This window comes from Micromys minutus (assembly GCF_963924665.1).
Source record: "Micromys minutus genome assembly, chromosome: 17".
Lineage (NCBI taxonomy): Eukaryota > Metazoa > Chordata > Mammalia > Rodentia > Muridae > Micromys > Micromys minutus.
This window is the reverse complement of record NC_137952.1, coordinates 50,175,008-50,202,624: the sequence shown is the minus strand read 5'-3', so window position 1 is coordinate 50,202,624 and position 27,617 is coordinate 50,175,008. Positions and strand designations below refer to the sequence as shown.

The 27,617-nt window shown below is 45.6% G+C and overlaps 1 protein-coding gene across 2 annotated transcripts in view; it reads right to left on the bottom strand.

Annotated features, from left to right (window-relative positions):
- Positions 1-20,967, bottom strand: part of SLC24A3 (solute carrier family 24 member 3) — a 439,524-nt gene extending 418,557 nt beyond the window's left edge. The window contains exon 1 of one of the 2 annotated variants that reach the window (XM_080931187.1): positions 20,612-20,967. In XM_080931187.1, coding sequence (XP_080787313.1) covers positions 20,612-20,750 — 139 coding nt within the window. In that variant the 5' untranslated portion in view covers positions 20,751-20,967. The remainder of the gene's footprint in view (positions 1-20,611) is intronic. The other variant, XM_080931188.1, reaches the window with a different exon arrangement.
- Positions 20,968-27,617: the final 6,650 nt, after the last annotated feature.

Sequence of the window (27,617 nt, the reverse complement as noted above, 5' to 3'; positions counted from 1 at the left end):
CCTGACTTAACAAAAACATTTCTCATACCTCTCTGATGCAACACAGGACCATGGAGAAGAGGGGTGCTTAGGTCTCCACAGAGACTCCGCAGGCCAGGTGGGATCCAAGAACTTGCATTATAAGCAAAGCTGCCAGGGGACCCCAGGGGATCCCAGGTGCTGTTCCTAGGATCCCATTTTGAAAACCACTGACTTATACAATAAGTGAAAATGTATGACATACGGGAGGAATCCACTGAGCCATACAATCTCAATGGACCTGTGAAAGCAATAGACAAATCACATTTACAAGAGTAATTCTCATGAAATAGAGATGAATGATGAATTAGGGCAAGCTTGGGAGCAAAGCAGTACTGCTCTGGCTGTAAATTCACCTGAGACGGAAGCACATTTCCTACACTGCTGGGGCTGTACACAGGGGGCTGGTAGAGTCAAGTTAAAGAATTTGAGCAGTGTAGTGTTCCGAATGTGAAGACAGTTTAACACACAGGCTCACATCTTCTGGGTGAGAAAACTGAGGACAAACAGACCGCGAGGAATATTACTTCCAGAAAGAAGATGAACCTCCCGCCTCCTCTCTCTCTGTTCAGTACTTCTGTTCTGGGCAATGTCACCTAGTTTGTGGGCCAAGTTTCCTATCCCTGGATGTTTCTGTGACAGACACTATAAAGATGGAAGAGAAGAACTATCCTGACCAGTCCTGCACAATATCAACACAGAAGATTTCATTCCTCGGGTCTCCTAAAATAAAATTGTCTTCCATGCTGACCCTTGGTATGTCATCAGGAAAGAACATCAGGCAGTGTGATTCCTGTCTACCCTTCCTCTCCCACCCAGGTCACAACCCACTTCCCAAAAGATAAAGATCAAGGAAGAAAAAGTCATCAGGGGACACGGAAGGACCCAGAAACCCACATGAACATCCTGACCTGGCAGTAGAAAATACATCCATTTATGCTTCTCTTGGCTCAAGACTAAAAGATGATGCTTTTGCCATCTTAGGCAAAAACGCCTGACCAGATCTGTCTTAGCAGGAACCCTTCTTCCCTTCCCCAAGGACTGCTGTCTTTAACTTAACTAACACTGAGTGTTTGTACAACCATGGGGAGCCCACACACATCATCTCTTGAACCCCAACTATTCATGCCTCTTTGCAAACTCGAGGCAAGGAGGGTTAAAATGCTTTTCCTTCTCATGTGGTCATCAAAGAAGCAGTGAGTGTGTGAGGAAACCAAAGAAGCCTCCAGGAGGAGGTAATAAGGGAGACAGGGTGGCTACTGGGAAGGCACTGGAAGGAGTTGCCTCTCGCTGATACCAACAAGCCTCATGCTTTGCCTTTAACGTTGGTTGCTTAGGCTCCACTCTGCCCCATCCTGTTCTACCCCATCTCCATCTGCTGGAGAGCTTCTGGAGATGTCTACTGAGTTCTAGGGAGGAGCATAAGTTGAGGTTGAAGAGACACTTGATAGTGGGAACACAGGAAACTGAGCAGCCATTCCAGCATCCTAACTAAGGTGGGTGCCCGCGCCGAGCAGATCATAGACTGTGTGAAAGTTCTGTAGCCCAGCAATACTGCCAATAGCTCAGCTGCACCTGTGAAATTACTGCAAACACAACAGGAAAGCTGAAGGGACTCGAACAGGCCCACAGCAAGGTGTCTAAAAATAGCAATGAAATACCTCAACAATTGACACAATTTAAAGAACCAGTCAGAGCCAATTATGACTGATCTGTTGAATGGAATAACAAGTCTGGGGCATGGAAATTATTATTATAAAGTATTGTTCTTATTATTTATTTGAGTGGGGCAGTGCCTTTTTCTCAGGGAACTGATATTCTAGTTTGGGGAGGGTAACAACTGAAGAACAAATGAATATATAAATAACCCCCAAGTTGTTACATGGAGATGCTAAGACAAAAGTGCCATACACAGCATACATAGCAGCCATGTAGACTTCTGGTATCTATGTTTAAGAGTTAGATTGTGGTCAATATTTGATCCCTAGAATACAGGAGGTTCTAATGCTCTAAAACATTGCCATAAATTTTGTGCCTCTAAATAGCCCCCAATTTTACAGTTCTGGAACACAGAATCAAAAACACCTTTCCTTTTTTTTAGAAAATTATTTTGTTGGATATTCTCTGTATTTACATTTCAAATGTTATCCTCTCCCCCTCCCCCTCCCCCCACAACTGTTTCCATGAAGGTGCACCCTCTCCCAACCACCCTCTCCACCTCAGTGCCTAATGCTCTGTGCTTTCCAAAAGCTATACAACAGAATCGTCTGTCTGTCTTCTATATGGGACACCACACCCTCTTCTCTGACTCAGTTTCTCCTTCTTTCCTTGCCTGAGAAGCTGTCATGACATCAAACCCTCCTGATGATCTCAGTAGTTCAGGATCAACTGGCTGTCAACATTAATTTTACCTGTAAACTTCATTACCCCTTAACTGCCACACAGCCTGACAAATGACAGAGCCTAGAGACTGGGGCATAGACATCCATGAAGGGGAATTATTGCACCTACAATGCCAGGTGTGATGGGTAATGTTACCAATTCGCTGTATGGGTTTGTTTCTGTTTCTCTTGTTTTTATTTTTGTTTTTGTTTGTTTGTTTGAGACAGAGTCTCACCCTGCAGCCATGGCTGGTCTACTGCTCACTATTAGACCAGGCTGGCCTCAAACTCACAGAGGTTGGCCTGCTTCTACCTCCTTAATGCTGGGGTTAGAGATGTGTGCTACCATGCCTGGCCATCTTGAATATATCTTAAAGCAGCTACAAGCCTCTGCGCACTCCTATGAACGTCTTTCTAGATTCAATGATCTGAAGTGTGGAGACAGCTGAGAAAACCTTGTGGACAAAGGAAAGAGGGCTTTGCTACTTAAAGGGACTGATTTCAAGGGCACCTCTATTCCCACCAGTACAGCATTTTAGAGTTATCTATTCAGAGACCCTGTTTCCTGGAAATGCAAATCATCCAGGCAGAAAACAGGATGCTGATATATTGCTTTTCAGAGATGGATAGAAAAGAGGTGGAGCGAAGAGCTCTAAACCAGGGAAAATGTGAAATTTTCATATGCGGTCTCTAGATTAAAAACTAGGAAGGGGGCATGGGGAAACTTTTAGAGAATACCTAAATGTGCAAGAAACGAGGGCTATAAGAAAGAAAATTCAATTACCAAACAGCAAGGCTGAGATTACAATGAAGGTGGTTAATGCAGGGGTGGGCCAGTCATACGGCTGCTAAAAGAAATGCGGCCATAAAGCACAAAGAAGAACGAAAGACGGTAGACAGAAGAAAGTACTATGATGAAAATCCAGCCGCTGAGGAGAAAAACCAACACAGAAACCACCAGAAAATGAGCAGAGAAAAACTACAGCTGAGCGAGTCACATATTCCCTTCATCCCAGCACTCAGGCGGTAGCAGAGGCAGGTGCGTTTCTGAGAGTCTGAGGGTAGCCTGGTCTACCTAATGAGTTCTGGCCTAGCCAGGGCTACGTAGTAAGATTCTACACTCCCCCAATCAAAAGTATAACAGAGATGATGAGTGTCATAGAAGACAAATAAATGATTTTCTGAATTACAAATAGTTCAGAATTTTACATTTTTAAACAGATGAGAAGCCACAGTGCTCATATTCTCCAGACAAGATTGAGATAAAATAAAATTAGAGCTTGGAAATGTGTGTTTGTGTGTGTGTGTGTGTGTGTGTGTGTGTGTGTGTATCATACACTATGACAACTCGAAATCAGAAAGCAGCCTCCTAAATAATTACAGATGAAATAAAATGGCAACCATACTATACTTACTGCTGTTTTCAAGGAGCCAACGATGACTCCATGATACACATTTCTATATGGCATAAGTGTGATTATCTGCAAAGCCAAATGCGCCACTGACCGAGACAAATAAGTCAACACATAACTCAGTGTATCAGAAGATAAAGAGATTAAGAGTAGAATTTAAGGAAATATGGCAGCTGAAGTTGAGTTGGCAAACCTGGAAAAGCAGAGCTGGTCAATATAATCAGTCAGCCTTTAGAAATGAACAAAGTCAGTCAAATAGCATCCAGCGAATCAAGGGAAGCAGAAAGGTTAGTCTTGGTGCTGAGAGAAGGTCATAGAGACACAACCACAATGGCTAAAGCCAACAAGAATGTATAGTTTTCTTCAGTTTTAAAATCTTAGTGAAACTGACGGTTCTTTGGGAAAATATAAATTTACTACGAACGGAAGACACTGCGTTTTCTACATAACTGTTACCAAACAAGGCCGCAGGGAAAGTTTGTTCCACCTAGCAAGCTAATTTCTGCACTTGACACCATGTTCTGTGACATAAAGAAATGTGGAAGCTATCGGCTCCTTTTGTAAAGTTAGGGTTATGATGGCCAAGTCTAGCAAATAAATAAGTACAAAGACATAACAGGAAATCCTCCATAGAAAGTCCCAATAAATCAAATCCAAAGGAACAAACTGACACTGTCCACAGACGTCTAGTCTTGGTATAGTGTGGACATGTGTATACACCGTGTTACACTGAACACGTCAGTGGGCATTAACTAGGCATTGATCAACATTCAATATCCATGCCTGATCAGAACATCAGAGAAACTAGAACTAAAAGAACATTCCATAACAGACAAGTAGATACTCAGTAGCAAACTAATCTGAAAGGTTTTTGTTGATAGCATATTTTTATAAAAGTTAATGTTGTTTTAATAATATAAATAATAATATAAATAATTAATATAAATAATAATACATTAATTTTATTATATTTATATAATTTTATTGAAAACCCCATACAATATGTTTTGACTATGTTTTCTCCTCTTCTAGTTCCTCCAAGGTCCTTCCCACCTCCCTACCCACCCAAGTTCTTTTCCTCTCTATCTTTCAAATAAATAACCAAAAGAAAACTAAAAGAAATACACACAAACACACACACACACACACACACACACACACACACACACACACACAACCTACATAAAGGCAGAAGTCAAAACAAGCAAACAAAAGGCTAATAAGACAAAAACAAAGCAAAACAAAATGGAACAGAAAGTTTACAAAAATGCTATTGCGTTTATTTTGTGTTAGCCAACTACTCCTCAGTATGTGGGCTGCCCCGGACGCAGAGAAACTTCGTTGGAGTAAATTGATTTTTCCTTCCCCAGTGGTTATCAGTTGCATATAGGTAAGAGTGCTGAAACTCTGCCTGGCTTGAAGCTACATAGTCCCGTGAGTGCTGCCACAGTTCTGGGAGTTCACATGCTCATCAGCCCTGTGTCCTTGGGGTTGACTGATTATCCCCAGGTCCTGCAGTCTTTCTGGGTTCTCTTTTCCACAGATGCCTGTGCTCGGAAGGAAAGCTTTGAGGAGGACTTCCCAGTGAGGACTGAATGCTCCAAAGCCTACTCTGTGCATATTATCAACTTGTGGCTCAATGTGTTAGCCCCCATCTACTGCAAGAAGTTGTTTCTCTGCTGGGGGCTGAGGGAGACACTGACCTCTGCGTATAACAAAATCTCAGTGGAAGTCATTCTACCGCCATTTTCCATTAGTGGGATGACTATATTTATATATTTTTTAAATTTTGCCAATACAATGCAGGGCCTGGAGGGATAGCTAGAGATTAAGAGTGCACACTGTTCCTGCAAAGGACATGAGTTCGGTTCCCAGCACTCATAGCAGGTAGCTCACGGCCTTCTATAAGCCTAGTTCCAGAGCCTAGAACGCTCTCTTCTGGTCTCCCTGGGCACCTCCACATGCATGGTAGACACTTAACATAGACACGCATGACCATAAAGGAAAATACATCTTAAAAGAGAATTAAATATCACGAGGAAATATTTTAACTATCTAAGGAGTGAAACAATATCCCTGATAAGTAACCCACAGCAGGATGCAGACATACATATGGAGGCTAATCAGGACTACAGGCCAACTTCCTTACAGTCTGATCAAACAAAACAGCGCAGCAGGGGTGAGAGAAATCTGCAGTGTAAAATGCCATTTTTTCCACACACTATTTATAGATTTGTCCAATCCTAGAGGGATTTCATGGAAGTTCCACAGAGATTCTAAAGTTCACTTAGAAAGATAAATGGCTGATAATAGCAAATGACTTTTTTCCAAAACAAGGGGACTCGTGCCTCACCCTGCCAGATAATTAACATGCTAATAAACTACAGCAATAATTAATGAGTAAATGGAGTAAAACAAATGTCATAAAAGCAGCCAGAGTCACAGGATAAGAATAAACATGCACCCATGCGATGTGACAAGCGTGGAGATGCCGAAAACAATGCTGCGATTAACGAGTAATCTGCATCTTCATTCCAGCCACAGAAAACCTCCCAGGTAGAAAGAAAAGACAGAAAGGGCTGTACGGAATATATGCATGATCAAATCCTGAATCTCAGACCAAAATAATAAAAGACTCGAGGAAAATGAAAGGGTTTGAACTGGATGAAACAGGCATCCGTAGAGCATGAAGGGTCTCCGAGAGGATGAGATACAGATGCCCATCAGGATCTTTGCTTCTCGTGTGACTTTAAGTTTTACCCATTTCAACTCAAAACAAAGTGACTGACCTAAGACAGACAGACACGGTGGGGACACAATGAAACTGATTTCTGGCAGGGTGGGACTTTTGGTTTCTCTGTTATTGTTGCCAGTGTCACGGGTGTGTGTCACCTTTTTGTACTTTATCATATACTGGCTTTGACAAAATTGAGAAGTAAATTCTTCTGTACAAGTCATTATTCAGAAAAATAGAAAACTCTTATCTCCCTAGATAGACATGCAAACCTAATTGTGGTAATATACTGACCTAAGAAGGGAAATGTGTGTGTGTGTGTGTGTGTGTGTGTGTGTAAATATAAACAACATACATGAATATATTTATATATAATTATTACTTTCTCAAAAGACAAAAAAAGTTGAGGTCATACATCAACAAATCTTTTTCATAAGGAAAAAAGATTATGTAAATGGATGAAAGAAAGAGGAGGAAGGCAGACTGAGGTGGTGAGAGTCCATTCACTCACTCTTCTTGAGTAAATTGAGTAAGAACAATGAGGCACTAGGAGGTACCTTAGTGACAGAGCATTTGCCTAGCCTCTATGACAGGCTGTGGGTTTGATTCCCCGTGCTGAGGAAATGCACCATGCAGTAACTGTAACATCAAATTCCAAACTGTGAGCTGTGAGGATTTCAAACCTCTTCACATTCCTGGAAGGTAACAGAGAGGTAACTGTGAGCCTTTCCAAAGGACATGTCCATTAACAAGGAAATGACGCTTCTAGGAATCAAGTCAAAGAAACTGTCAGATATTGGCAAAGATTTCTGTACAAGAATCTCACTACTGAGAGCCTGTGGAAAACACGTACCTCACTATGCCAAATGGAATCCTAAAGCACTTGGTGTAGGAGTGCTCACACTTCTAGTTCCAGACATCAGAAGGCAGAGGCAGGACCAATTCTATGAATTTGAGGCTAGTACAATTTATACAGAAAACTCTAAACCATCCAGGGTTACAGAGTGAGCCCTGTTGTTAAAAAAAAAAAAAAAAAAGAAAGGAAAAGAAAAAAAAGAAAGAAAGAAAGAAAAAGAAAAAAAGAAAAGAAAGAAAAGAATGCTATCTAATAGAAACCCAAATGAATCTGGCATGATATGGTGTAATCAAAGGAGACAGTGTGGTGTGTAATGGGATGTTTTAATCAGACAGCTGGATTCTAATCTATGCTGGTTACATAGAAACCCTAAGCTTCCAAAATTTAGTACTACACAGAGCCAATAATGCTTCTATTCTATAGGATTATCGGAGGAGGGTAATGACTTTGAGATAAACAAGGAACCTGGAAGTGCCCCAGGACATGCCAAGTGCTCCATAAACAATGGTTTCTATAATATTAACAGCAGTGCCATGATGTTCATGATGGAAGCACAAAGCTATAATCCCAGTATTTGGGAGGTTGAGGTTAGAGAGTCACAAGTTTGGAACTCACCAGAGATACACAGTAAGGTTGTCTCTCACACGCAAACTATAACTCCATTGTCAGGCCGATGTTACATGCTATCTTAAGTTTACTATCAGGAAGAAATGCTGTTGACAGGTGAAAAGGGAGGCTCCATCAAGTGCAATCCAGCAGAGAGAAGAGCAGGGGTACATCCCAACTCACTCTGTGGGCCAGTATTATCCCGACAGCAAAGCCAGACAGAGAAAGGAACAAGAAAGAAAACCATAGACTAGTTTCTCATGTGATCATAAACACAAAAGTCCTCAGTAAAAGTTTAACCAAATCAAATCCAAGAGATATAAATGACTTAACATTTCTCAAGCTACTGAGGCTGATCCTTGGCCCTGTGTCCAAAATTCGCTCCACACAATCCATTCTGTATAACCACTGCCTGCTGTCTAAGAGAAAAAACCAGAGGAACAATTCATTCCCACAGAAAAGGCATCTGACAGATTTCAAAACCTATCCCCAATTAAAAACAAAATAGCCTCTTGTCAAATGAAAATCGGATATAAAACTCCATCACATCATAAAAGATAAGTATGAAAAAATCTACAGCCAGCATTGTGCTTAATGGTTGATAACAAAGTATTGCCTCTTAACACCAGGGACAGGGCATGGGTAACAGTTCAAATACTACAGAGACCAGCCAACAGAGACCAGCCAATGTGATAAGGTATGAAAAGAAATTACCCACCGAGATCTGTATATTTACAGCCTCTCCATTCATAAACACTTAAAGTAAAAGTGACTCAAGTGTATAAGAAACTATTCATACCTGCACATGTATTGCTATGCAGCCGAAGGAAGTGAAAGACAACCCAGGTGAGGTCAGATAATTCTGTTGGTCTTCTTGTGGAGTCCCTGTTTCCTCCAGGTCTGTCAACCCTTCCCCCACTCTTTCACAAGACTCCCCAAGCTCTGTCACTGATTGGCCATTCCCTTAGTCTCTTCTGGTTTTGTCCCTGCAGTTCTTATAGGCAGGACACAGTTTTGGGTCAAAGGTCCTATGGGTGGGTTGCTGTACTTATCCCTCACTGGAAGTCCTGGCCACATTCTTTAAGAATCAAATACCCTGCTGACAGAGGAATGGGCAAGGTGAGGGATGAGGGAGGGTGGCTCCAGAGGGATAATTCAAAGAGTTTTGTAGGGATGGCAACTTACTGTCTGCATCTTGACTATCAGTTTTTACTGTATACAATTTTAAATTAAAACTTAGATTATTTTTCAATTAAAAAATGTAGGGGCTAGCAAGGTGGTTCAGTGGGCAAAGGTGTTTGCTTCTAAGCCTGTTGGGCTGAGTTTGAACCCTCGGACCCATCTATATGGTGAAAGTAAAAAACTCAATCTTGTAGCTATCCTTTAACCTCTCTACCTATGCTGTGGCATGAACATCTGTGTACACATACACACACACACACACACACACAAGGAAGGAAGGAAGGATGGAAGGGAGGGAGGGAGGGAGGGAAGGAGGGAGGAAGGAAGGAAAGAAGGGAGAAAGGAAAGAAGGAATTTAATTTTTAAAAATGTAAAGATTTAAGACATTATATATGTTTTGATTGGAATTTTGTCATAGTGAAAGGGAAAAATAACATCATACTTTTTATACAATCATGGGACTGGTCTAAATTTGTGCCCAGATTTGTTTAGAGTGGGTGAAGTAAATTTACTCTCTGCATACACCCCAAAAACATACTCAGGATTTTAAACATCAGGATGAAGTCCTTCTCCAAAGGCTGCAGGTTTGATCTTCAAATCCCAGGTTGCTAAGGTTCTAGGAAACTCTCAGATCAATGTCCAGAAGCTAAAGCAACGGTGAAACAAAGCTAGAAAGTTCTGAGCTCAAACACTGCTGACAAGAAAACCAACCATGGCCACTCAGTTTCCACAGGGCCTCTTATCCTACAGTTCCCATCAAGACAGAGGGAAGTGAAAAAATGATTCAAACTCAGAAAGCAGGCAGCCCTGGGGGCCAGTGTCCCAGCCCCAGGGCAGCCCTGGGGGCCAGTGTCTGAGCCTCAGTACTCTACTCTGCACTTGCTACAAGAAGCTGCAAATCCCATGACTCCCCGTTCACTCCCACGGGCTGGTTCTCCTTAACGCCACAAAGCTTCCCAGGAAGATTCTGGCGCTTCAGCAAAGGTTCAAAATGGGAGATCGTTCACCAAAAGCTGGGCTTCGTTGATATATTTCTCCCTCCCTCAGCTTTGTGCTGTGTTCTAAGTGTTTTATTTTTCTTCCCAAGCAAAAAGTGAAATTGCAAAATTTCTTCATGTCGCTTCTCACAACATTCTGAGACATTCGGCCCCACTGGCCTCTGAGGGTGCCTCCTTGTCTAACTCCAGGAAACAAATACCGGAGCAAACGGTACAGAAGCCTCACGGCTAAACTGCCAGAATGTCCCCTCTCTGAAGTAGCCATTTTCAGACATACTTCATTCAGAAATATTGTGCAAATGACAGAAAGTAATTATCCATTAACAAAGCCATCAGCAAGCCAAGCACAGCCCTCCCCTGGTTTTCTGCTGAGATTTCTGTACATTAGAGTAGTAACTCCACAAACAGTGGGCTGTCCACATCTTCAGCCTCAAATGTAAATGGCCTTGGTAACCTTTTCTCTGCCCCAATGTATAATCAAACTTTTGTGTAGAATATGGTATTTTTAGTGGTCATTTCCCTTCATTCTAAAACTCTTAATTTCTAAGTTGACTTTATTTGGTAGTTTATTACCAACTACTTAATGCCATTGGGTCTTTGGCACTAAAAGATATAAATGGTATTGTTATAAGAGGGTCTCTGCTCCATCAGCTTGACTGTGGTGGAAGATACATAAACCCACACAAACACACAAACATGTGTTTATATGTGTTATAAAGTTATGTAGAAACAAACACACAAACACGGATGCATGCAGTAGAAGAGAGTCAACCTGAAAGAGAGGCAAATTGGAATGATGCCACCATCATTCCGATATAGTATGCCACAGTTTTACAAAATATCACAGTGATGTTAACTAGAAAACATGTATAGTGAGTGTCTACTTTTGGTTTCCCACCCATATGTGAGTCTTCAATTCACTTGATAAAATATTTCCAATTAAAAAGATTGTCCATTCCTCTTACTCTGCTCCACCTTTAGCTTCTTTATGTACAGCAGCTAAAGTTGAAAAGGAAGAAGAGGGAAGGAAGGTAGGAAAGATGACTTAAATAACTCGGGATGGTCTGTGTTCTGACATTAAATAAATTACTGACTGGCTTCACAGTCATGGTTGGGAGGACGTACATCCCTGAGTCAAAGAAAAATATTTGCTAAAGAAAGCCTCTGCTTCCCCTACAGAACATGTCTCCCACACACAGTGATCCTTCTCTGGAAAACCTGATGGACCCATGACAAAGATGGGAAATGAGGCTGGTTAAGATGGAGTCTTACCCAGTGATATGGCCCAGGCAGATGAATTCTCGGGGACACTCGCCAACAAGACCTCCTCTGCTACCGCAATCATTTGCAACAGCCCCACCTAAACATGATGCGCACACAGACACCCAAGACCTCCTGACAATTAAAGGCACTGATTAGAAAAATGGTTCAACACAGATGGGCAAGAACTACTCTACTACTTAGAGCAGGAGTCCATAGGAGGCAAAGGAGACTTCAAATCTAATCCATACATTTAGAAGTGGAAGAGACAACGCGTGTGGATGAAGTAAGGCGGAGCCACAAAAGGAACTCACTGGAAAAACAGCTCTTGGCAATTAGAGCTGTGACTGCGGAATGACGGCCCAGGCCACGACTTCCTGTGCCTGGTGGTCTGAGAGAGGCCTTCAGACCCTACTAAAGGCACAAACTGAGAACTGATCCTACCAGGTTACCCTCTGACCTCCACATGCATGCTTCTCACACACACACACACACACACACATGCACATACACACGAACACAAAGACACATGTGCACAGGCACCCCTACACATACAGGTGTGCACACACACAAACACACACACACACACATCACACACACACACACACACACACACACATGCACATACACACGAACACAAAGACACATGTGCACAGGCACCCCCACACATACAGGTGCGCGCGCACACACACACACACACACACGTAAATAATTAAGGAACTTTTTTAAGGGAGAAGAAAATCCTTATTAAGAAAACTCGTACAAGGGCTGGAGAGATGGCTCAGAGTCTAAGAATAGTGCTGCTGCACAGGAGGACCTGGGTTTGGTCCGCAGCTCCCGTACGATAGCTCGGAACCTTTGGTAACCCCAGTCCTAGAGGATCCCACATTCCCTTCTAGTCTCCTCAGGCACTAGACACACAAATGGGGCACAGGCATACATGTAGTCAGAACACCCGCATGTGTTAATGTAAGTAAGTAAATTAATAATAAAAGAACAAATAGCATTAGTAGACATCAGAGCAAAGGCCTGGGACAGTTACTGTGACTGTATGCGTGCCTTTGAGAAGCAAGGCAGAAGGATTATGAGTTCAAGGCCAGCCTGAACTGTAGAACAAAACTTATCACAAAATAGGGGGGAAGAACTTCAGTAAAAACATGAAAGTAGAGAAAAAAGACAGACTAGGAGGTACTCTCAGGAACTCATGTTAACGAGGATGGGGACATCGTACAGGGGAAGTCCCTAGGCCTGAGTGACATGCGCTTCTACATGTGAGGACTAGGAGACTGGATGGACACAAGCATACTCACACTGGTCTCCTAACATCCCTGACACTGAGAGCAGAGCAAATCACACACATGCCTTACAGAAAGGAAACAGTCTAAAAACAATTTTAAAAAAAGGACAGCATCAGACTTTTTAGAGGGATCATTAAAGAAAGATGTCCAAGAGACATCTTCAGATTCCCAGGAAAAATTAGGTCTATCCTAAGTTTTTTCCTTTTATCTTAGATTTAAGGCTAGCCTCAAAACCATGACCCTCCTGCCTCCGCCCTCCCAAATTCTAGTATTACAGGTGTGTAAACTAAATTATGAGCCCGATCTATCTGACATGTGGGGTTGGTAGAAGGATTATTATATCTTCAAACATACAAGGTGTCAAACCTGGGCTTTCTCTGCCTTATTTCAGGGGCACCTGGCGTATGTGGTATCCAAAATAGCAAGAGCAGGAAAATGCCAAGAGGAACATGCGTATAACTTATAGGAAGGCAGCGTCCAGGGAAGAGTGGAAAGATGTGCCCAGCACAGAGCTGAAGGAAAAAGGCAAGATAACAGCTGCACAGCAAGATAGCCAAGGGACCTGACCGGACAACAAAAGGCCCGGTGACTCTGGATGAAAGTCACTTCCAAGAGAACCACCAATGGAGAACTTGATGTCAACATTCGCACGGGAAGAGATGAGGCCAAGGGAAGAGAGTTTGGGCTGAAGTTGCAGCAAAGGTTTAGCAAACTAAGTAGAAGGGAGTTGATTTACATTCCGAACAGAAAATGTGAGTTCGGTGTGCTTCACAGGTCAGCAGCAAGGAGCCTTTCCACGGTCACAGTACAGTGCACGGTGCACGTTAACCCAGCCCAGCGAGGCCCAGACTTGGCTGCACGCTGGCAGCAACACTGAAGAAGAATCCCGATGCCCACACCACGCACTGGAGCATCCATCAGTATCTCTGGGCAAGATCCAGACACAAGTGAAGCTCAGAGTTCCCTAGGTGACAGTGCAGAGAGGACAAGGGACAGGAGCTCACCAAAGAGGTCATTTTCCTCCCCTCTCCTCCTCATCTGAGCTAATAATCCCAATTTTCAACTGTCGGCTTCATGGCCCACTGGCTCACTAAGTCAAACTATCCAGAAATGAACATTTCATACTCTGTCTAGAAAATAACACTATTGACACCACGCTGTCAAGGCGTAACGGCAGTCCGCTCACTGTGGCCCTTTTGTTCTTTCATGTCCTCTGTAGGTTCAAATTCCGGTGGCAGAGAGGACACTGGAGTAAAATGCCGTCCACAATGTAAAGGGGGAAATGAAGGGGAACACTGGCAATTCTGCAGAGCTACCAATGGGAAATTCCCCAAACTGGGGAGCAGCTGAGCTCATTTTATTTGCTAACCCTCTGGGGAACACACAGCTACTGCTAAGCAGAGAGTAGATGCTACATTGCATGGAGAGATGGCTCAGCGGTTAATAGCGCTGACTGCCCTTCCAGAGGTCCTGAGTTCAAATCCCACCACATGGTGGCTCACAACCATCTGTAATGGGATCTGATGCCCTTTTCTGGTGTGTCTGGAGACAGCTACAGTGTACTTACATATAATAAATAAACCTTTTCTTAAATTAAAAATAAATAAATGAGCAACTGGCACTGGTCTTTCCTGATCCCCAGAGTTCCCTTCTAATCCCAAACTCCAAATTTCAGAGTCACAGCCAACTAGCTCCATGGTCTACCTGTGGGTCCAAGTCCACTGAGCTTTGACATCAGGTTCAGAAATATGTGTGGCTGTCCTAGTCCCCTGAGCGTGTCCTGGTTCACAGCCTCCCTGGTATAGTTACAACTACTCGTGGATCCATCTGACTCTTGACAATCTAATTATCAAGAAAAAAAAAAAAAAAAAGACATCATCTTGTTATTTTTAAGTTCCGATTTCCCACTTGCTAATTAAGGGTGGAAAATGTTATTTGTGGCTATTGGACACCTGCAGCTAGTTGCATCTCTGTCAGTTGCTGCTGGCATTTATTTTTGCAGTTTTCTAGGAGTTTGCCTACCTCCCCCTCCCCCTCTCCCTTACCGTCTACTTTCCCTGTTTCCCAGGTACCAGAACCTCCGAAGCACCACACGCTGTTCCTGCTCCAGGACACAGTGCACTTCTCACTCATATCTCAACAGTTCTGCAACAGTGGCTACACTGTCCCTCTTCACACAAAGCCCAAAGATACTGAGTATCCATCTCAGACACCTCGGTCAGCCCAACGGCTAGCAATGCCTGATTAAAGAGGGGACACCGAAGTTCCCAAGGAATCCATTCAGATGAACTTCACAAAAAGATAACCAACAAAGATGGTGATAGGGGTAGGGAAGCCCTCAGAGGAACGTGACACCCGAGGCTAGCAACAGTGAGGAGGACCAATCCCAAGCCGGAAGTGGGTAGAGTGAGCACAGGTGAACAACGGCTGGAAGGCCATAGCCCCTTAGCTCAGAGCAAACCTCCCTCCACTGATCCTCAGTATCGCTCATTCTCAGATCCAACATGGACAGAACCTTGTTTGAAAGCAATGAATAAAACTGGCTGTCCAATAAACTCTACAGAATCCGAACCTGGCAGCCATCAGCCAGAAAGCCTCAGATTGCTCTCCTGAGATCACAACCCGCTTGCAGTGTTGCTCCATGCATGTCTTTGAAACCCCCTAGACCTCAGTTTCCCCCATCAGGATAGTTTTTGTAAGTACCCTTCCATCTGTTACCCAAACACATACACAGAGATACTCCTTGTGTGCAAGGAAAACTCCTTATAGAAGCAAGAGTTGCCAAAGTCCTACACTATCAGCCAGCCTCCACCAGGCCTTGGAATGCTCGGCAAATAGCTAGTTTTGCAATTCTTTTGGCTTTGCCAACGCTCCAGGGAAAGGAAAAAAAAAATCTTCCCGCAAGGAGAGGAAATCTTTGAGAAAAATCTAGGTTGATGAGCAGCTAAGAAAAGGCAGGAGGAAAGAAACACTTCTATATATGCTCGTACAGAAAATAGAAAAGGTTGAAAGCAATGTGTTTCTAAAATACTGCCTCTATGAAACCAACCTTCTGTTACTCCTTACTCCCCGGCTGACTGGAAACGGCAGGGTGATTCCCCGCTCGCTGTCTTGCGTTCACTTGTTCTCTGCCAAAGCTGGAAAAGTGGAGCCGTGTGCAGCTTCGACGCCCTCATGCCCTGGTTCAAATCCAACTCCTCTCCAACTAGGCACAGCCTGCCACTTTTCTTCAGCTCACTGCTCTCCAAAGAAAAATGTCAAATTTACAGGACTAAAACTTATGAAAATATGCACATGTCAGCAAGCAGGCGCCTAAAACATGGTAGGGGTTTTGTTCTGTTTTGCTCATGAGCGTTAAAGTTGAGAAACGAAGAGGTTTTTTTTTTTTTTTTTTTTTTAATCTATAGCAAATATATTTTGAGCTCCTGTTATGGGCTGGGTGATAGGGGTGACATGTCAGAGTCGATCACAGGGTCTCTGACCTCCCAGAGCTCGGAATCCAGTGAGCAGGAGTGTGACTCAAACACTGACCAAACAAAGAGATAGCTGCCGACTTTGAGAAATACAGTCAGCAGAAAGCAGTGTTTCCAGAGGACACCGTGGGGAGTTTAACATAGTCCAGGAGGTCTTGGCCTGGCAGTGAAGGCTTAAGTAACTGCACCAGTGAAGGGATTAGCTAGTTGTGGTGGACACAGCAGTAGAGTGGGGCCTGCACACCCTTCGGAAGCAACACAAAAGTCCAGGTAAGACCAGAGAAAAGAAGAGCAGGGGTCGGGATACAGAAGCTAGGGAGGCTGCAGTTCGAAACCCTGCTGTTACTTCATCAGGAGTTACCTCCCATCTCCATACCAAATAAGATGAAAGGCAATGAACTTTCATGACTGGAGGACATCTCAAAGATATTACACATGTGCATGAGTCTACAGTAAACATTCACACAAGTGTACATGCAAACATCTGCATGCAAACACATAAGATACAGTTACTTTAATATGATACTGTTCCTTTAATATGATACAGTTCCTTTACTCAACCACTTTGGGACAAACCTTCACTCACTCCTAAGTTACAATCCCTTCAGATTTCCAGATTTTTTTCAAATACGTCATATTTCAATTTCAAATACAATCATCATATCTCCCATTAAACTGAGAAAGCCGAGACTCTATGTTCCTACTTTTTCAACCTGGGTGGCATTGTTTCTGCCTTTACCAGTGGAGGGCCACAGTGGCAACAGCCCTCTGTGGCTTCTGAAGCCAGAGCCTAAAATCCAAGCACTTCTACCTTGTGTTCAGGGTACTAGCTAAGAACTGGCTGCCATGCTCTGAGGAAGTTCAATCTGAGCCCCTTGGAAATGCCATGTGTTGGTCTGAGTCAGCATCCACATCACCCTCAGATATGGGTGTGACGTCCTCTTGTGTGATTCCAGAGACGACTGTCAAGTCGCCCAGACCTGCAATCTCTGTAGCCTTGGCCTCTGACCTAAGGAGTAGAGAAAAGCCGTCCTGAACATGCTCATCCAAGTTCCCGAGCCAAACTACAATAATAACTGACATAAAATATATATCCATGTGTACACACCCACACAGATATGTGTATTTATATGTTCTGGTATAAGGTTTTTCTTAATTACACCCCTTAGAACTTCCTAGAGATCTGCACGTGTGTGTGTGTGTGTGTGTGTGTGTGTGTGTGTGTGTGTGTGTGTGAATATGTTTTTTTTAATTTCTACTTCTGGAGAAATATGTCTGTTTAGTCATATCAAGAAAGGTGAAACACTTCTAAGCCACTCAATACATACCAAAGTATTCTGTTCTCATTGCAAGAATAAGTGAAAACCTTCATTAGCAAATCTAACACCTTATTTAAATTGGCTTTGAACACAGAGATCAAAAAGGGATCTCCATCAGTAACCACTAAGTAGGGCACCTGGGTTTTGTGTCTCCCCTGCTGAAGGCTCACAGGACTGAAGGCAGTGTTTGCCAGAGAGGTAAAAGCACTTAAAGTATGCTTGGCACAATGCCTGGCACTTGGGACGCCCAAACTGTAGTTGTTATTATTATTGCTTTTGTTGTAGTTGGAATTAAGAATTCTCCTCATTCCTCATTCCAGCACTAACTCTTCCTGACCTAAATTAAACAATCCACATGTCCTAGCTACACAGAAGAAGGGGAAACCCAGTATAGATTCTTTTCTATACTTCTAACCAAATAGAGAGCTTTGCAAAACAGAAGCAAACTTTTCAGCCTATAACCAAATCTGGATTTACTTAGCAATCAAGAAAGATCCCAAATTTCATGACTGGAAATGTTAGACATTATGTGACATAACAGCCACACACCTCTATTTGGACTTTCTTATAAAAAGAACTAACTTGCCCCCTTTATAAGAATGAAAAAGAGCAAAGTAGGGTGGAAATCATGGGAAACAAGCCTCTAAGGGGTTATCTGGTTATCTTTCATAATTACCACATGCCTTTAAAGATAAAAATGGCCTTTGGTCATTAGGAAGGTACCACCACAAGACCAGAGGGACCCCATATTCCTGCACCTGACATTCCTGCACCTGAAGCAAGGAACACAGCTAGGAACAGAGAGCCAGGTCACCTCAGGTTGGTTTGGACCTCCCCTCCTCAACACCTATGTGACTTCACTCAGTTACCCTTTGGGAGTCCCAGTGTCTTTTAAATGAGGCAGAACTCTGAACCTGGAGCCCATGTTGAAAGGATATTATGTAGAATGGCCCCCGAATTTTCAGGGTAAGGGTCTCTGCTCCGATGTTTATAATACTGAATGGCAACTCCCTGGGCAAAAATACCATCTGAAGATCTCCATGCAGTAATTAACCTGTTTGTCTGGAAGAGGGCTGCACCTATTGAAAACAGCAGCAGCTAATGCAGGCAAAGGTGATTGGAGAACTGAGACTAGCCAGTCAGAGAGTTGGGGGTGGGAAGTGTAAACAGAGTCCGGGCAGCACTGCTGGTTTTTCCCAACTAAGTCTTCTTGTTGAAAATGGAGGTGTCCATAAACTAAGCACTAGCAGACAAGGCCAGCGGAGAAGTGAGAATGAGAAAGAGAGGAGAAAGATAAGCAAGAGAGATGGGGGCGTGCTATGGGATGATGCCCGAGTCAGCACCTGAACAGAAATGTCAGGGGAACTACCTCAAAATGAAAGTGAAGTCATCAGGTTCCAAGTTCACAGTGTGGGATGCTGTGACAGCCCAGGTATTCCAGCATCTGCTGGTAGCAGGAACTGAAGCATCCCCACCCCCACCATGCAACTGATCCACTTAACCGTGTGGGTCACATTCAACATCCAGGGGGGGAAAAATGTCTTTTCTGTCCAGGAAAGGGCTGGGAAGCCTGTCACTCACAGGACTCCAACCTGTAGGGAAATGGCCACCAAGTAATTGACTTGGAGTAACTGTTGCCAACGTAAGCATAAACTATGTGCTGGCTTCCACTCACCCTCTTAGTGACAGGCAGTGGACACTGCTTAGCAGGTCTGAATCTGCCCTTGGAAAAAAGTCTCACCTCATCCAAACAGCACAGCCCCCCCCCCCCTTGTCAGCACCCAGGGACAGAAGCCCAGAGATCCAGAAGCAATGGAGAGCGTCTTGGTGTCCAAGGGCTTTGCCGAAGACCAGGGCTACCTCTCTCCTGTTACCATATATGATGAAGTCCGCAGAGAGGTCTGCTAAGTTCACCATGAGGAACCGCACAGGCCAATGTGAGGGAAATCCCTTTCTTGATTGATGGCACCTTTTAAAATGTCACCATCACTATCAATATGCTTTTACTGTGTGCTTCAAAGCACCACGCATTAGATCTGTGTCTGTCTTAACAGCACAGCGCATGTCAGTAACTGTTTTCACCCCACGACCATTTATTTGTCCGCTTCCCCACAAACCCCGATATTTGAAAAATCCAGGATAAAAAACCATTTTACGGCCGTTATTCTCCCAGGTCTTTCCTTTCGGTGGTTGTTGTTTTTGTTTTGTTTCTTACACAGCTGCATCCCAGAGTCCAAATTGTTTCCAATGGACAACTGTTCTGAGCACATCTCTCCTCAATGTCTATTTTAGCTCCAGAAAAGCCAAGGGCAAAGATAAAACCAAAAAAAAAAAGTATCGTGTGTGTGTGTGTGTGTGTGTGTGTGTGTGTGTGTGTGTGTGTGCACAAGTATGTGTGCACCACCAGCCGAAGCACCAAGGAAAAAGTGGACAGCGTGGAGTCAGGTCTGTGGAAGGAAGCAAGCCAGCCTTGAGAAATGAATCCAAGTGTTCCTGCTGAGCAGCCCTTTAAGAGACCATGCCCATTGCTAAACCCCGGCTGGTAGCGATCACTTTCTCCTATCCGAAGTTCCCAGAACCTGTTCTTGGATCGCAAAGATGGCAAGGAGCATTCTCCACTGCCCTCCCTGGCTGTTCTGAGTGGAGAACACGTGGAGAGCCGGCTGTGAGCTGGTCAGCCTGCCCTGCAATCCCTCAGCAAGCGAGTACAGGTGGTTGGTTACCTGCGCGGGTACTGATTGCTGTAATAAGAACTTTATTGCCGGCCTTGGTGGTGAAAGGGTTCCTGCTTAGGATGAGACCCCCTGTCACCACCGTCACTACCAACCAGGCTGTGGGAAAAGGGCAGAAGGCAAGAGGTAAAGGTCTTCTTGGTGCCCAAAGGGTCACTCCTCCACCGCCGCAGTCCTAGAACCCAGACCCCTTCCTCCCTAGTCCAGCAAGAGACCAGAGAGTCCCGTGCCTGTTCCGTGTGGCCAGAGCCAGCGCAGCTCGCCGGGCGCCGGGCGCCGAGCCCCGAGAGCCGGAACCGCTGGAGCCGCAGCGCCCACTCGGGGCAGGCGGCGAGCACTCACCCTTCTGCTCTCGCAGGCTCGACAGCGACCAGAGCAGCAGCGCCACCGAGGCCAGGAAGCAGAGCTGGCTCAGCAGAAGGTCCCTCCGCCGGCGGCGGCTCCGGCGGCGCGCGCGGTCCTGGTCGCCCGGCGGCGGCATCCTCGGACGGCCGGGCGGCGTCCCTGGCGGGCGGCGTCCGCTCGGGTCGCGGGCGGCCGCGGCGGGGACGGCGGCGGGAGGCAGCCCTGCGCGCAGCAGCCGCGCGTCCTCGCTGCGTTCCCACCCGGCCGCCGCCTCCTGCTCTCCCTCCTCCTGGCCGCTGCCCGTCTCCACGCCGTCGCCCTCGTCGCTATCGCTCAGTCCCTCCTCCCCCGCCTCCTCCTCCTCCTCGCCGCTTGCCCGCGCCGCCGCCTCCCTGCGCTCCGGGTCCCTCTCCTGCTCGCGCGCCATGGCTCCCACGCTCCGCGCCCGCGTTCGGCCTGGGGCGGCGGCGGCGGGGGCGGCTGGGAGGCGGGGGCGGTGGGGGCGGTGGAGGAGGAGCGGGGAAGGACCGGCGAGAGGAGGGCCGGCCGCTGGCCACCCGGAGCAGGCCCTGGCCTCAGGCTGCCGGAGTGCGTCTCGGGGTCGCACTCCGGTGTCCACGCGGAGGGTTGGGGGCTGGGGGGCACTCGGAGCCGAGCAGCTGCCGGAGCGCGCCAACGGCACGAGCAAGCGCAGCTTCCCGTACCCCCACGGTGGGTCGGCGGCAGGGGGGCTACGCACGGGTGGGGGACAGCGCCCGGGATGCTATGAGTCGCTGGCCAGCACCGAGGGGAGGGGGCGCAGGGAGGAGACTGGGCTGTGGAGGGAGCCCGGTGCACAGCCCTTCAACCCTTTGGTGCCCAGAGAAAGAAGTGATGTGGTGCGGGAGGCTCCCTAGGCAGGACATGGGTAGACAGGTCTTCACCAAGGATTGGCCTGAAACTTTCAGAGAAACGGAGGGTTTCCTTGGCCCTCTTCCACCCGCTGCCTTCAGCTGGAGCATGGGGAGCTTGCTAGGTGGCCAGTTCATAGCCACTAGTCCTGCCTCCTGCCGCTGGCCTCCGGGGTTCCCCTCTGCCCCCTGGTGGGGATTCCAGTGTGCCAGGCTCAAGGCCTGAAACTGGCCTCCTGGGGGTTTTGGCTTATTAGGGATATCCTGGCTCCCCCCTCTGGCTCAGGTTCACATTTCACTCTCTGAGGAGTCAAAGCAAGTCCAGTGTGTGGCTGAAGCTAATGGGGCCCTGGTAAGATCCCATAGAAAGGCTCTTGACCTTCTACAAGGACCATCAGTCTGCCCCCACCCCCAAGATTAGAGCCCTAGGCCCCACCTCCAGAATTCGAGTTCTTCTGCCCCAGCCTATTGAAGATGTAGAGGCAGACCTCCCCATCTGCAGTAGGTATCAATTGAAAGGTACACCCAGTGATCCTAGACACAACTCACTCTCCAGTGCTGGGACTTCCCCAGCCTCATCCCTGGTACCTACCTGCAGGATGGAAGACACACAACCCCAGAGGAAGGGAAGAAGAGATATGTTTGCAAGTGGTGCTGAAAACTTAAGTCTTATTCCCAAATGATGGGCCTAGAAATCAGCTATATGTTTGGACGGCTGTGTGGATGCTTTGGGCCTGAGCCCTGCGTAGGTTACAAGGGACCCACAAATTCAGCTGTGGGTGACCTTCCACCCCATATAGTGTCAGCTGTCCCCTGACAACATCTGGGGACATGGAAAGGGGTCATAGGTGGTTTCCTTTCAGCTGGAGAGCAGACTTTGCTTCCCATGTGTGGGTTGATTCCCTCCCACTCCGATGTTGGCTGCCCTGTATGCAGAGTCCCATACCTGCAATGCCTCATTGAACTTTGCTTAGGTTGCCAGGTACCAAAGGAGGAATTCAAACTCTTTAAGTCCAGCCAGATTGGGACATCGTGGAAAATTCTCCAATCCAGCCGCCACTATTAAGCCTTCTGAGGCCCTGGTGGAATTCAGAATAATCCGTTAGGAAAGACACTCATGTAGTGTCTCTGGAGAGAGGCAGGCTGGTGGGTGGGAGATGGGGATCTGGAATGTGTTGAGTCAGGAGATGAACACTAACTCGTCTTGGGACAGACACCATCATGGACAGAAGGACTTGTGTGATCTGGGGCTGATGGAGGGTGTGAGGCCAGGGAATGACAGCAGGGAAGACTAGGAACCAATGATTCTCTGGATAACTAGACTCCCATGGTCCAGAGAAAGGACTCTCTCTGGTTGATATGCTTTGAGAAACCTCAGAGTAATGAGGTAAAGCACAAAGCAAGATCGGTAGCTGCTGAACAAAAGTCACCGGGAGCAGAAGATGGGAATCTCTGGTCCCCCTCCTGACAAGCTCAGACAAGCCACTAATTCCTGTGGTGAGGGCATCTCTGCAGGAATTTACCAAGGTTCAGGGACGTCCTTTACCTCTTGCTCTACCCTACCATCAGGTAAGCATAGAATAAAGCAACCTCTTGGTGCCCTATCAGAACCAAAGAGGAAGAGAAACAACCTTGATGTTATTTATTGATTGATTGATTGATTAATTGATTTTTATGTTATCTGTCTGAGTCGGTGTTTGGGAAACAGATGTTTGAAAGGAGCAGAACCCAGAACAAAGAATGTATTTATGGTCTTTTAGTGTCTGGAAGCTCAAGGATTCCAACATGGCTGTTGCCTTTTATCCCCTGGTCTGTTTCACACTTGGTCTTCCAGTGTATGCTTCAAGATGAAGGTCCCACCCCTATAGTTCTACCCCAGAATGAGCTTGCTTGGGAAAAGGAGCATGGTCCTTAGGGTCACAAGAATGGAGCAGGTGTGTTTATAGCATTCATGTTGGCTGGGGGCAGGGCTCGCCCTCTCCGGCCTAGCTTCTACTTCCATAAGCACCTCACCTTTAGTTGTGTACAGAGCTCATGTAGGAAATAGAAACAACTCTTTGTTTTTGCAGTTCTGTCATTGCACCACCAACAAAAACCAAAAGAGCCTTCCCAGGAAACTAAACATGTGGATGCAGTTCTGTGATTTCCAGCTCCTGAGAGGTTGAGACAGAAGGGTGGCAAATCCGAAGTCTGTCTGGGCTATAGACATAGTTTCAGTCCACCCTAGCTACATAGCTAAACCATCTCAAGCAAAACACCGAAAGCAATGAACAGGTGATAAATAGCACTCCCTCCTCTGATAACGCTGACTTGATATCTTTCATCAAACACCAAGGTGGGGCCTCCCCTGTGTCGAGACAAAGCACATCTTTGGACTCCCCTGCTGCCTTTCCAGCTCTTCGGTCTCCCCTCACCCACAGTGCCCAGACCTGACAGGGCAGTCTTCATAACAAAGCGAGGTTGTGTCTCCATAGCACCAAACAGTTGCCAGTTGTGTCAAACAGACAAGCCAGGGTTTTGAAGAGAGAGGAGAGGGAGAAGGAAATAAAAGTGGCATCTACCCGATGACTATGACGTGAGTCCTGTCATGACACTTAGTAACAGAACAATCTTCCAAGCGGGGGAAGAGCACTCGCTGTCCATGGAGGGACATTTTCGTACAATGAACCACTGTGGGTAGAAGGAGAAAGGGTGAAAGGAAATCTTCCTGGGACAGATCTTGAATGTAGGATCTTCTATGGGAGTTAATATGTGATATGTTTATTGTATGGGTAGGAGCTGCCCTTCACCTGTTGGAAGTAAGTGTTCTTCATATTACTTGTCACACAGATTTGGGTAAGACCCCACCCCACAGTTACCTGGCAACAGCCAGGTATGCTCTGCCTCACTGTTACCTGGCAATAGCCAGGTATGCTCCGCCTCACTGTTACCTGGCACTATACAAGGGGCTACTTGTCCCCCTCCTCTCTCTCTTGGTCTCTCTTCTCCTGCCCACTTGACCTTACCCCTTCTTTCTCCCAGTGCTTATGGCTGGCCTCTACTTCTTTTCTTCTCCCCTTCTCTCTGTCCCTACTACCTTACTAACCCCCCTCCCCATGCCCTGAATAAACTCTATTCTATTCTATACCATCGTGTGTGGCTGGTCTCTCGGGGGAAGGGATTCCCAACATGGGAGACATCCCCCTTGTCCATGCCCAGCCACACCTCCATGGACCAGAAGCTTCCCTCTCTTTATCTTTTTCCTAACAGACACCACACTTCCCTTGCCCACTGTCTGCTGCTTGTGTGACAACATTTCTAAGTTCAAACATTCCTCTGTGAGACGCCCATACTACCTCGAGTGTGGGTGTTGGGAGTGGGTGTCCACAGCACAGGCTCCTCCTGTGTTAACTGTTCTTCTTACTACTGGACTCAAAAGGTACCCCTTACTTTGCCATCATTTTTAAATGTTAATTCTTTCTTCACCCTTTCCCTAAATCTTAGGCATTTGTTTGGTGAATTTTGACTTACCACGTGGATGACTATAGTTTTCTTCCCATGGCTCATGGCCCAATCCACAGCTTTCTTTGTTAAAGACTTTCATGAGGTGTAACACACCTACAACAGAATGTGCACAAGTCTCTACTCAATGACGTCATGGATGTACAAGCACTCTGCCAAATAAGTACCAAAAGAGGGCCTGGAGCATTGTTCCCCGCCATTCTTTTGAAAGCAATAATCTTCCCATATGAGAGACTTCCTGCATACCTTTAGGTCGCTGTTTACCTGTCCTCAAGCGTCCAGTCCCTCAGTTCTGTCTGCATGAGATCCGGCCACACCAGCGTGCACGTTTTCTTTCAGCTGAAATTGAAAGCAGTCGTTTGGCAGCTTCTCAAACCTGCTGTACCACATGAGGATTGGCACCAGGGTGACTTCAGTTGCCCACATCAACAGATGGACTGGGGGAGATGGGTGCATCATGCTTTTAAAGATGACCATAAAAGAATTCTCAAGAAGAACGGACAATTTAGAAGTTGCTTTTCAGGGGGAAAAGTCATTGAGACCATTTCTCCTGTACTTTTTAAAAGAACCCTTTTATTCTAAGAGTGGGGGGAGGGGAGGGAACTAGAACAGATGCCTTCAGGGGAAATGCACACTCGGTCCCTCATAATCATCGTTCATGTAATCCATTGTTAGCTGGTGTTACAGGTCCATGGGGACAAACCAGAGATGCCTTCAGCCAGCCCCACAGTGCACGGTGCGGTCCAGGCCCAGTCAGCTCTATCAGGCTTTGTGGGATTCTTCAGTCTTAAGGCTGAGACCATGCTGTAAGAAAGGAACAGTTTGGTGGGTGCTTTGGGTGGAGCCCAGGGAGGTTGCTCCAACTTGTCAATAGATTCGATTGACTTGTTTGGAATGTTTGGCAGATCTAAGGAGCACACGCCAGCACACTCAATGAACTTGCCCATGTCTCTTGTTTCACCTAAGTATGATTAAAAACAAGTTCCATAGAATAATCCAGAGTCACAGGAATAAGAGATTGAAAGGTTCAGTCTTCACAGGGCGAAAAGCAAGCACTCACAGTGTGAGCACTTCGATTGCTCTGTCCAGACCATTTAGAAGGAGAACTGATTTCTTTTTGTCTGTGCTCACTCAGCAGACATGATGCTAAGTGTAAAGAGAAGGCCCAGCACACGCAATGTCCTCCAAATGTTGGATTTAGGGGTCCCTTATTTCTGCTTATTTTAGGCACAGTTTTAAACATAGCCCCAGGCTGTCTCAAACTTGTCCTACCTTGGTCCTCTGAGTACGGCAGCTACAGGTGTCAGCCACTGTGCCCAGCTAAGAATCTTGTGCTTTTAATCAAGAATTTTTTTTTAAATCAAAACCTCATCCTGATGTATTATAACATATATAAAAATTAGGAATCATAGTGTGAATTACATAACCTTGTTTCCTAAAGTTCAGCAAAATCACCCCCTCTCTTCCTATATATGTGAACATGTGTGTGTGTATGTAGCATGTATATAAAAATATTCCTGACATGTATATGAAAACATTCCTGACATAAATTGGTTGAATAGCAGATATCTAATTTTGTCCTCTAAAAGTTTAAAACAAAGATCTATAAAATACATATACACACATGTAAAATATTCTATATAATTGATACATATACACACATGTAAAATATACTATTTAATTGATATGTTTTTAGGTATTTAATGGTGGGATACAGGTTTAAATAAGAATCGATTAACACGGAGGTGATTTACACTTTTTTGTTTATATACTCCTATAGTTCTGAAACTCTTCCCCCATCAATATGTCCTAGCTTTTAGCTTACAAAATAAAGAAAATCGGAAGAATCGGTTCGCAGGAGAGGGGTTAGCAGTCGGCTTCAGTTAGACGGGCTAACGGGGCTAACATGATTTCACTGGGCAGGACAGGGAAGGCTCAGTGGGGAGGTCAGCCAGGCTTCAGAGATCAGGAATCTGAACTTCTTTTTGGAATCCCATCATAGATTGAAGGTGTAATCCACTCCTTCCCTGGGTCTCAGTTTACCCGCTGATAATTAGATCACCACAGGCCTTCTTTAGTAAACATTATGCAGCAGCGGAGCGGTATTTTGGAAACAACCAAAAAAAAAAAAAAAAAAAAAAAAGTTTCAAAGCAAGAAGAGAGTGCCAAAGCCAAGCCTCGGGCACAGCCCTAGGTTATTTTAAGGAGTTTAATCCTCCAAAGTGCTCTTAACCGAGTTTTATGGAATTCGCGTTAACTCAAGCCCTTCTCCGCTATCCGGTATCTGAGGGTTGTAAATACGAAACCCACCCAAAGTCTTCATCACAGAGAGATACTGAAGACTGTCCACCTTATCCCACGCTGTCATAGTTTCTTTTAAAATCCCTTCTCTTTCACAGGTTACCAACCTCTCCACTGACTCAAATCAGATGCGGCAGCCCTGGAAATGCTGTGGTGGAGCGCCCCCTGCTGCCAGTGGCAACCACAGCTCCTCCTCAGAGCTGCATTCCTAGAGGTTGTTCACATACTCCTCCTAAACTGGCTTAGATTAAGCAGGAGTGGAATCCCAGGCTCCTTGGTTTTGGCATTGCTTTTAAGGCGAAGTTAAATGA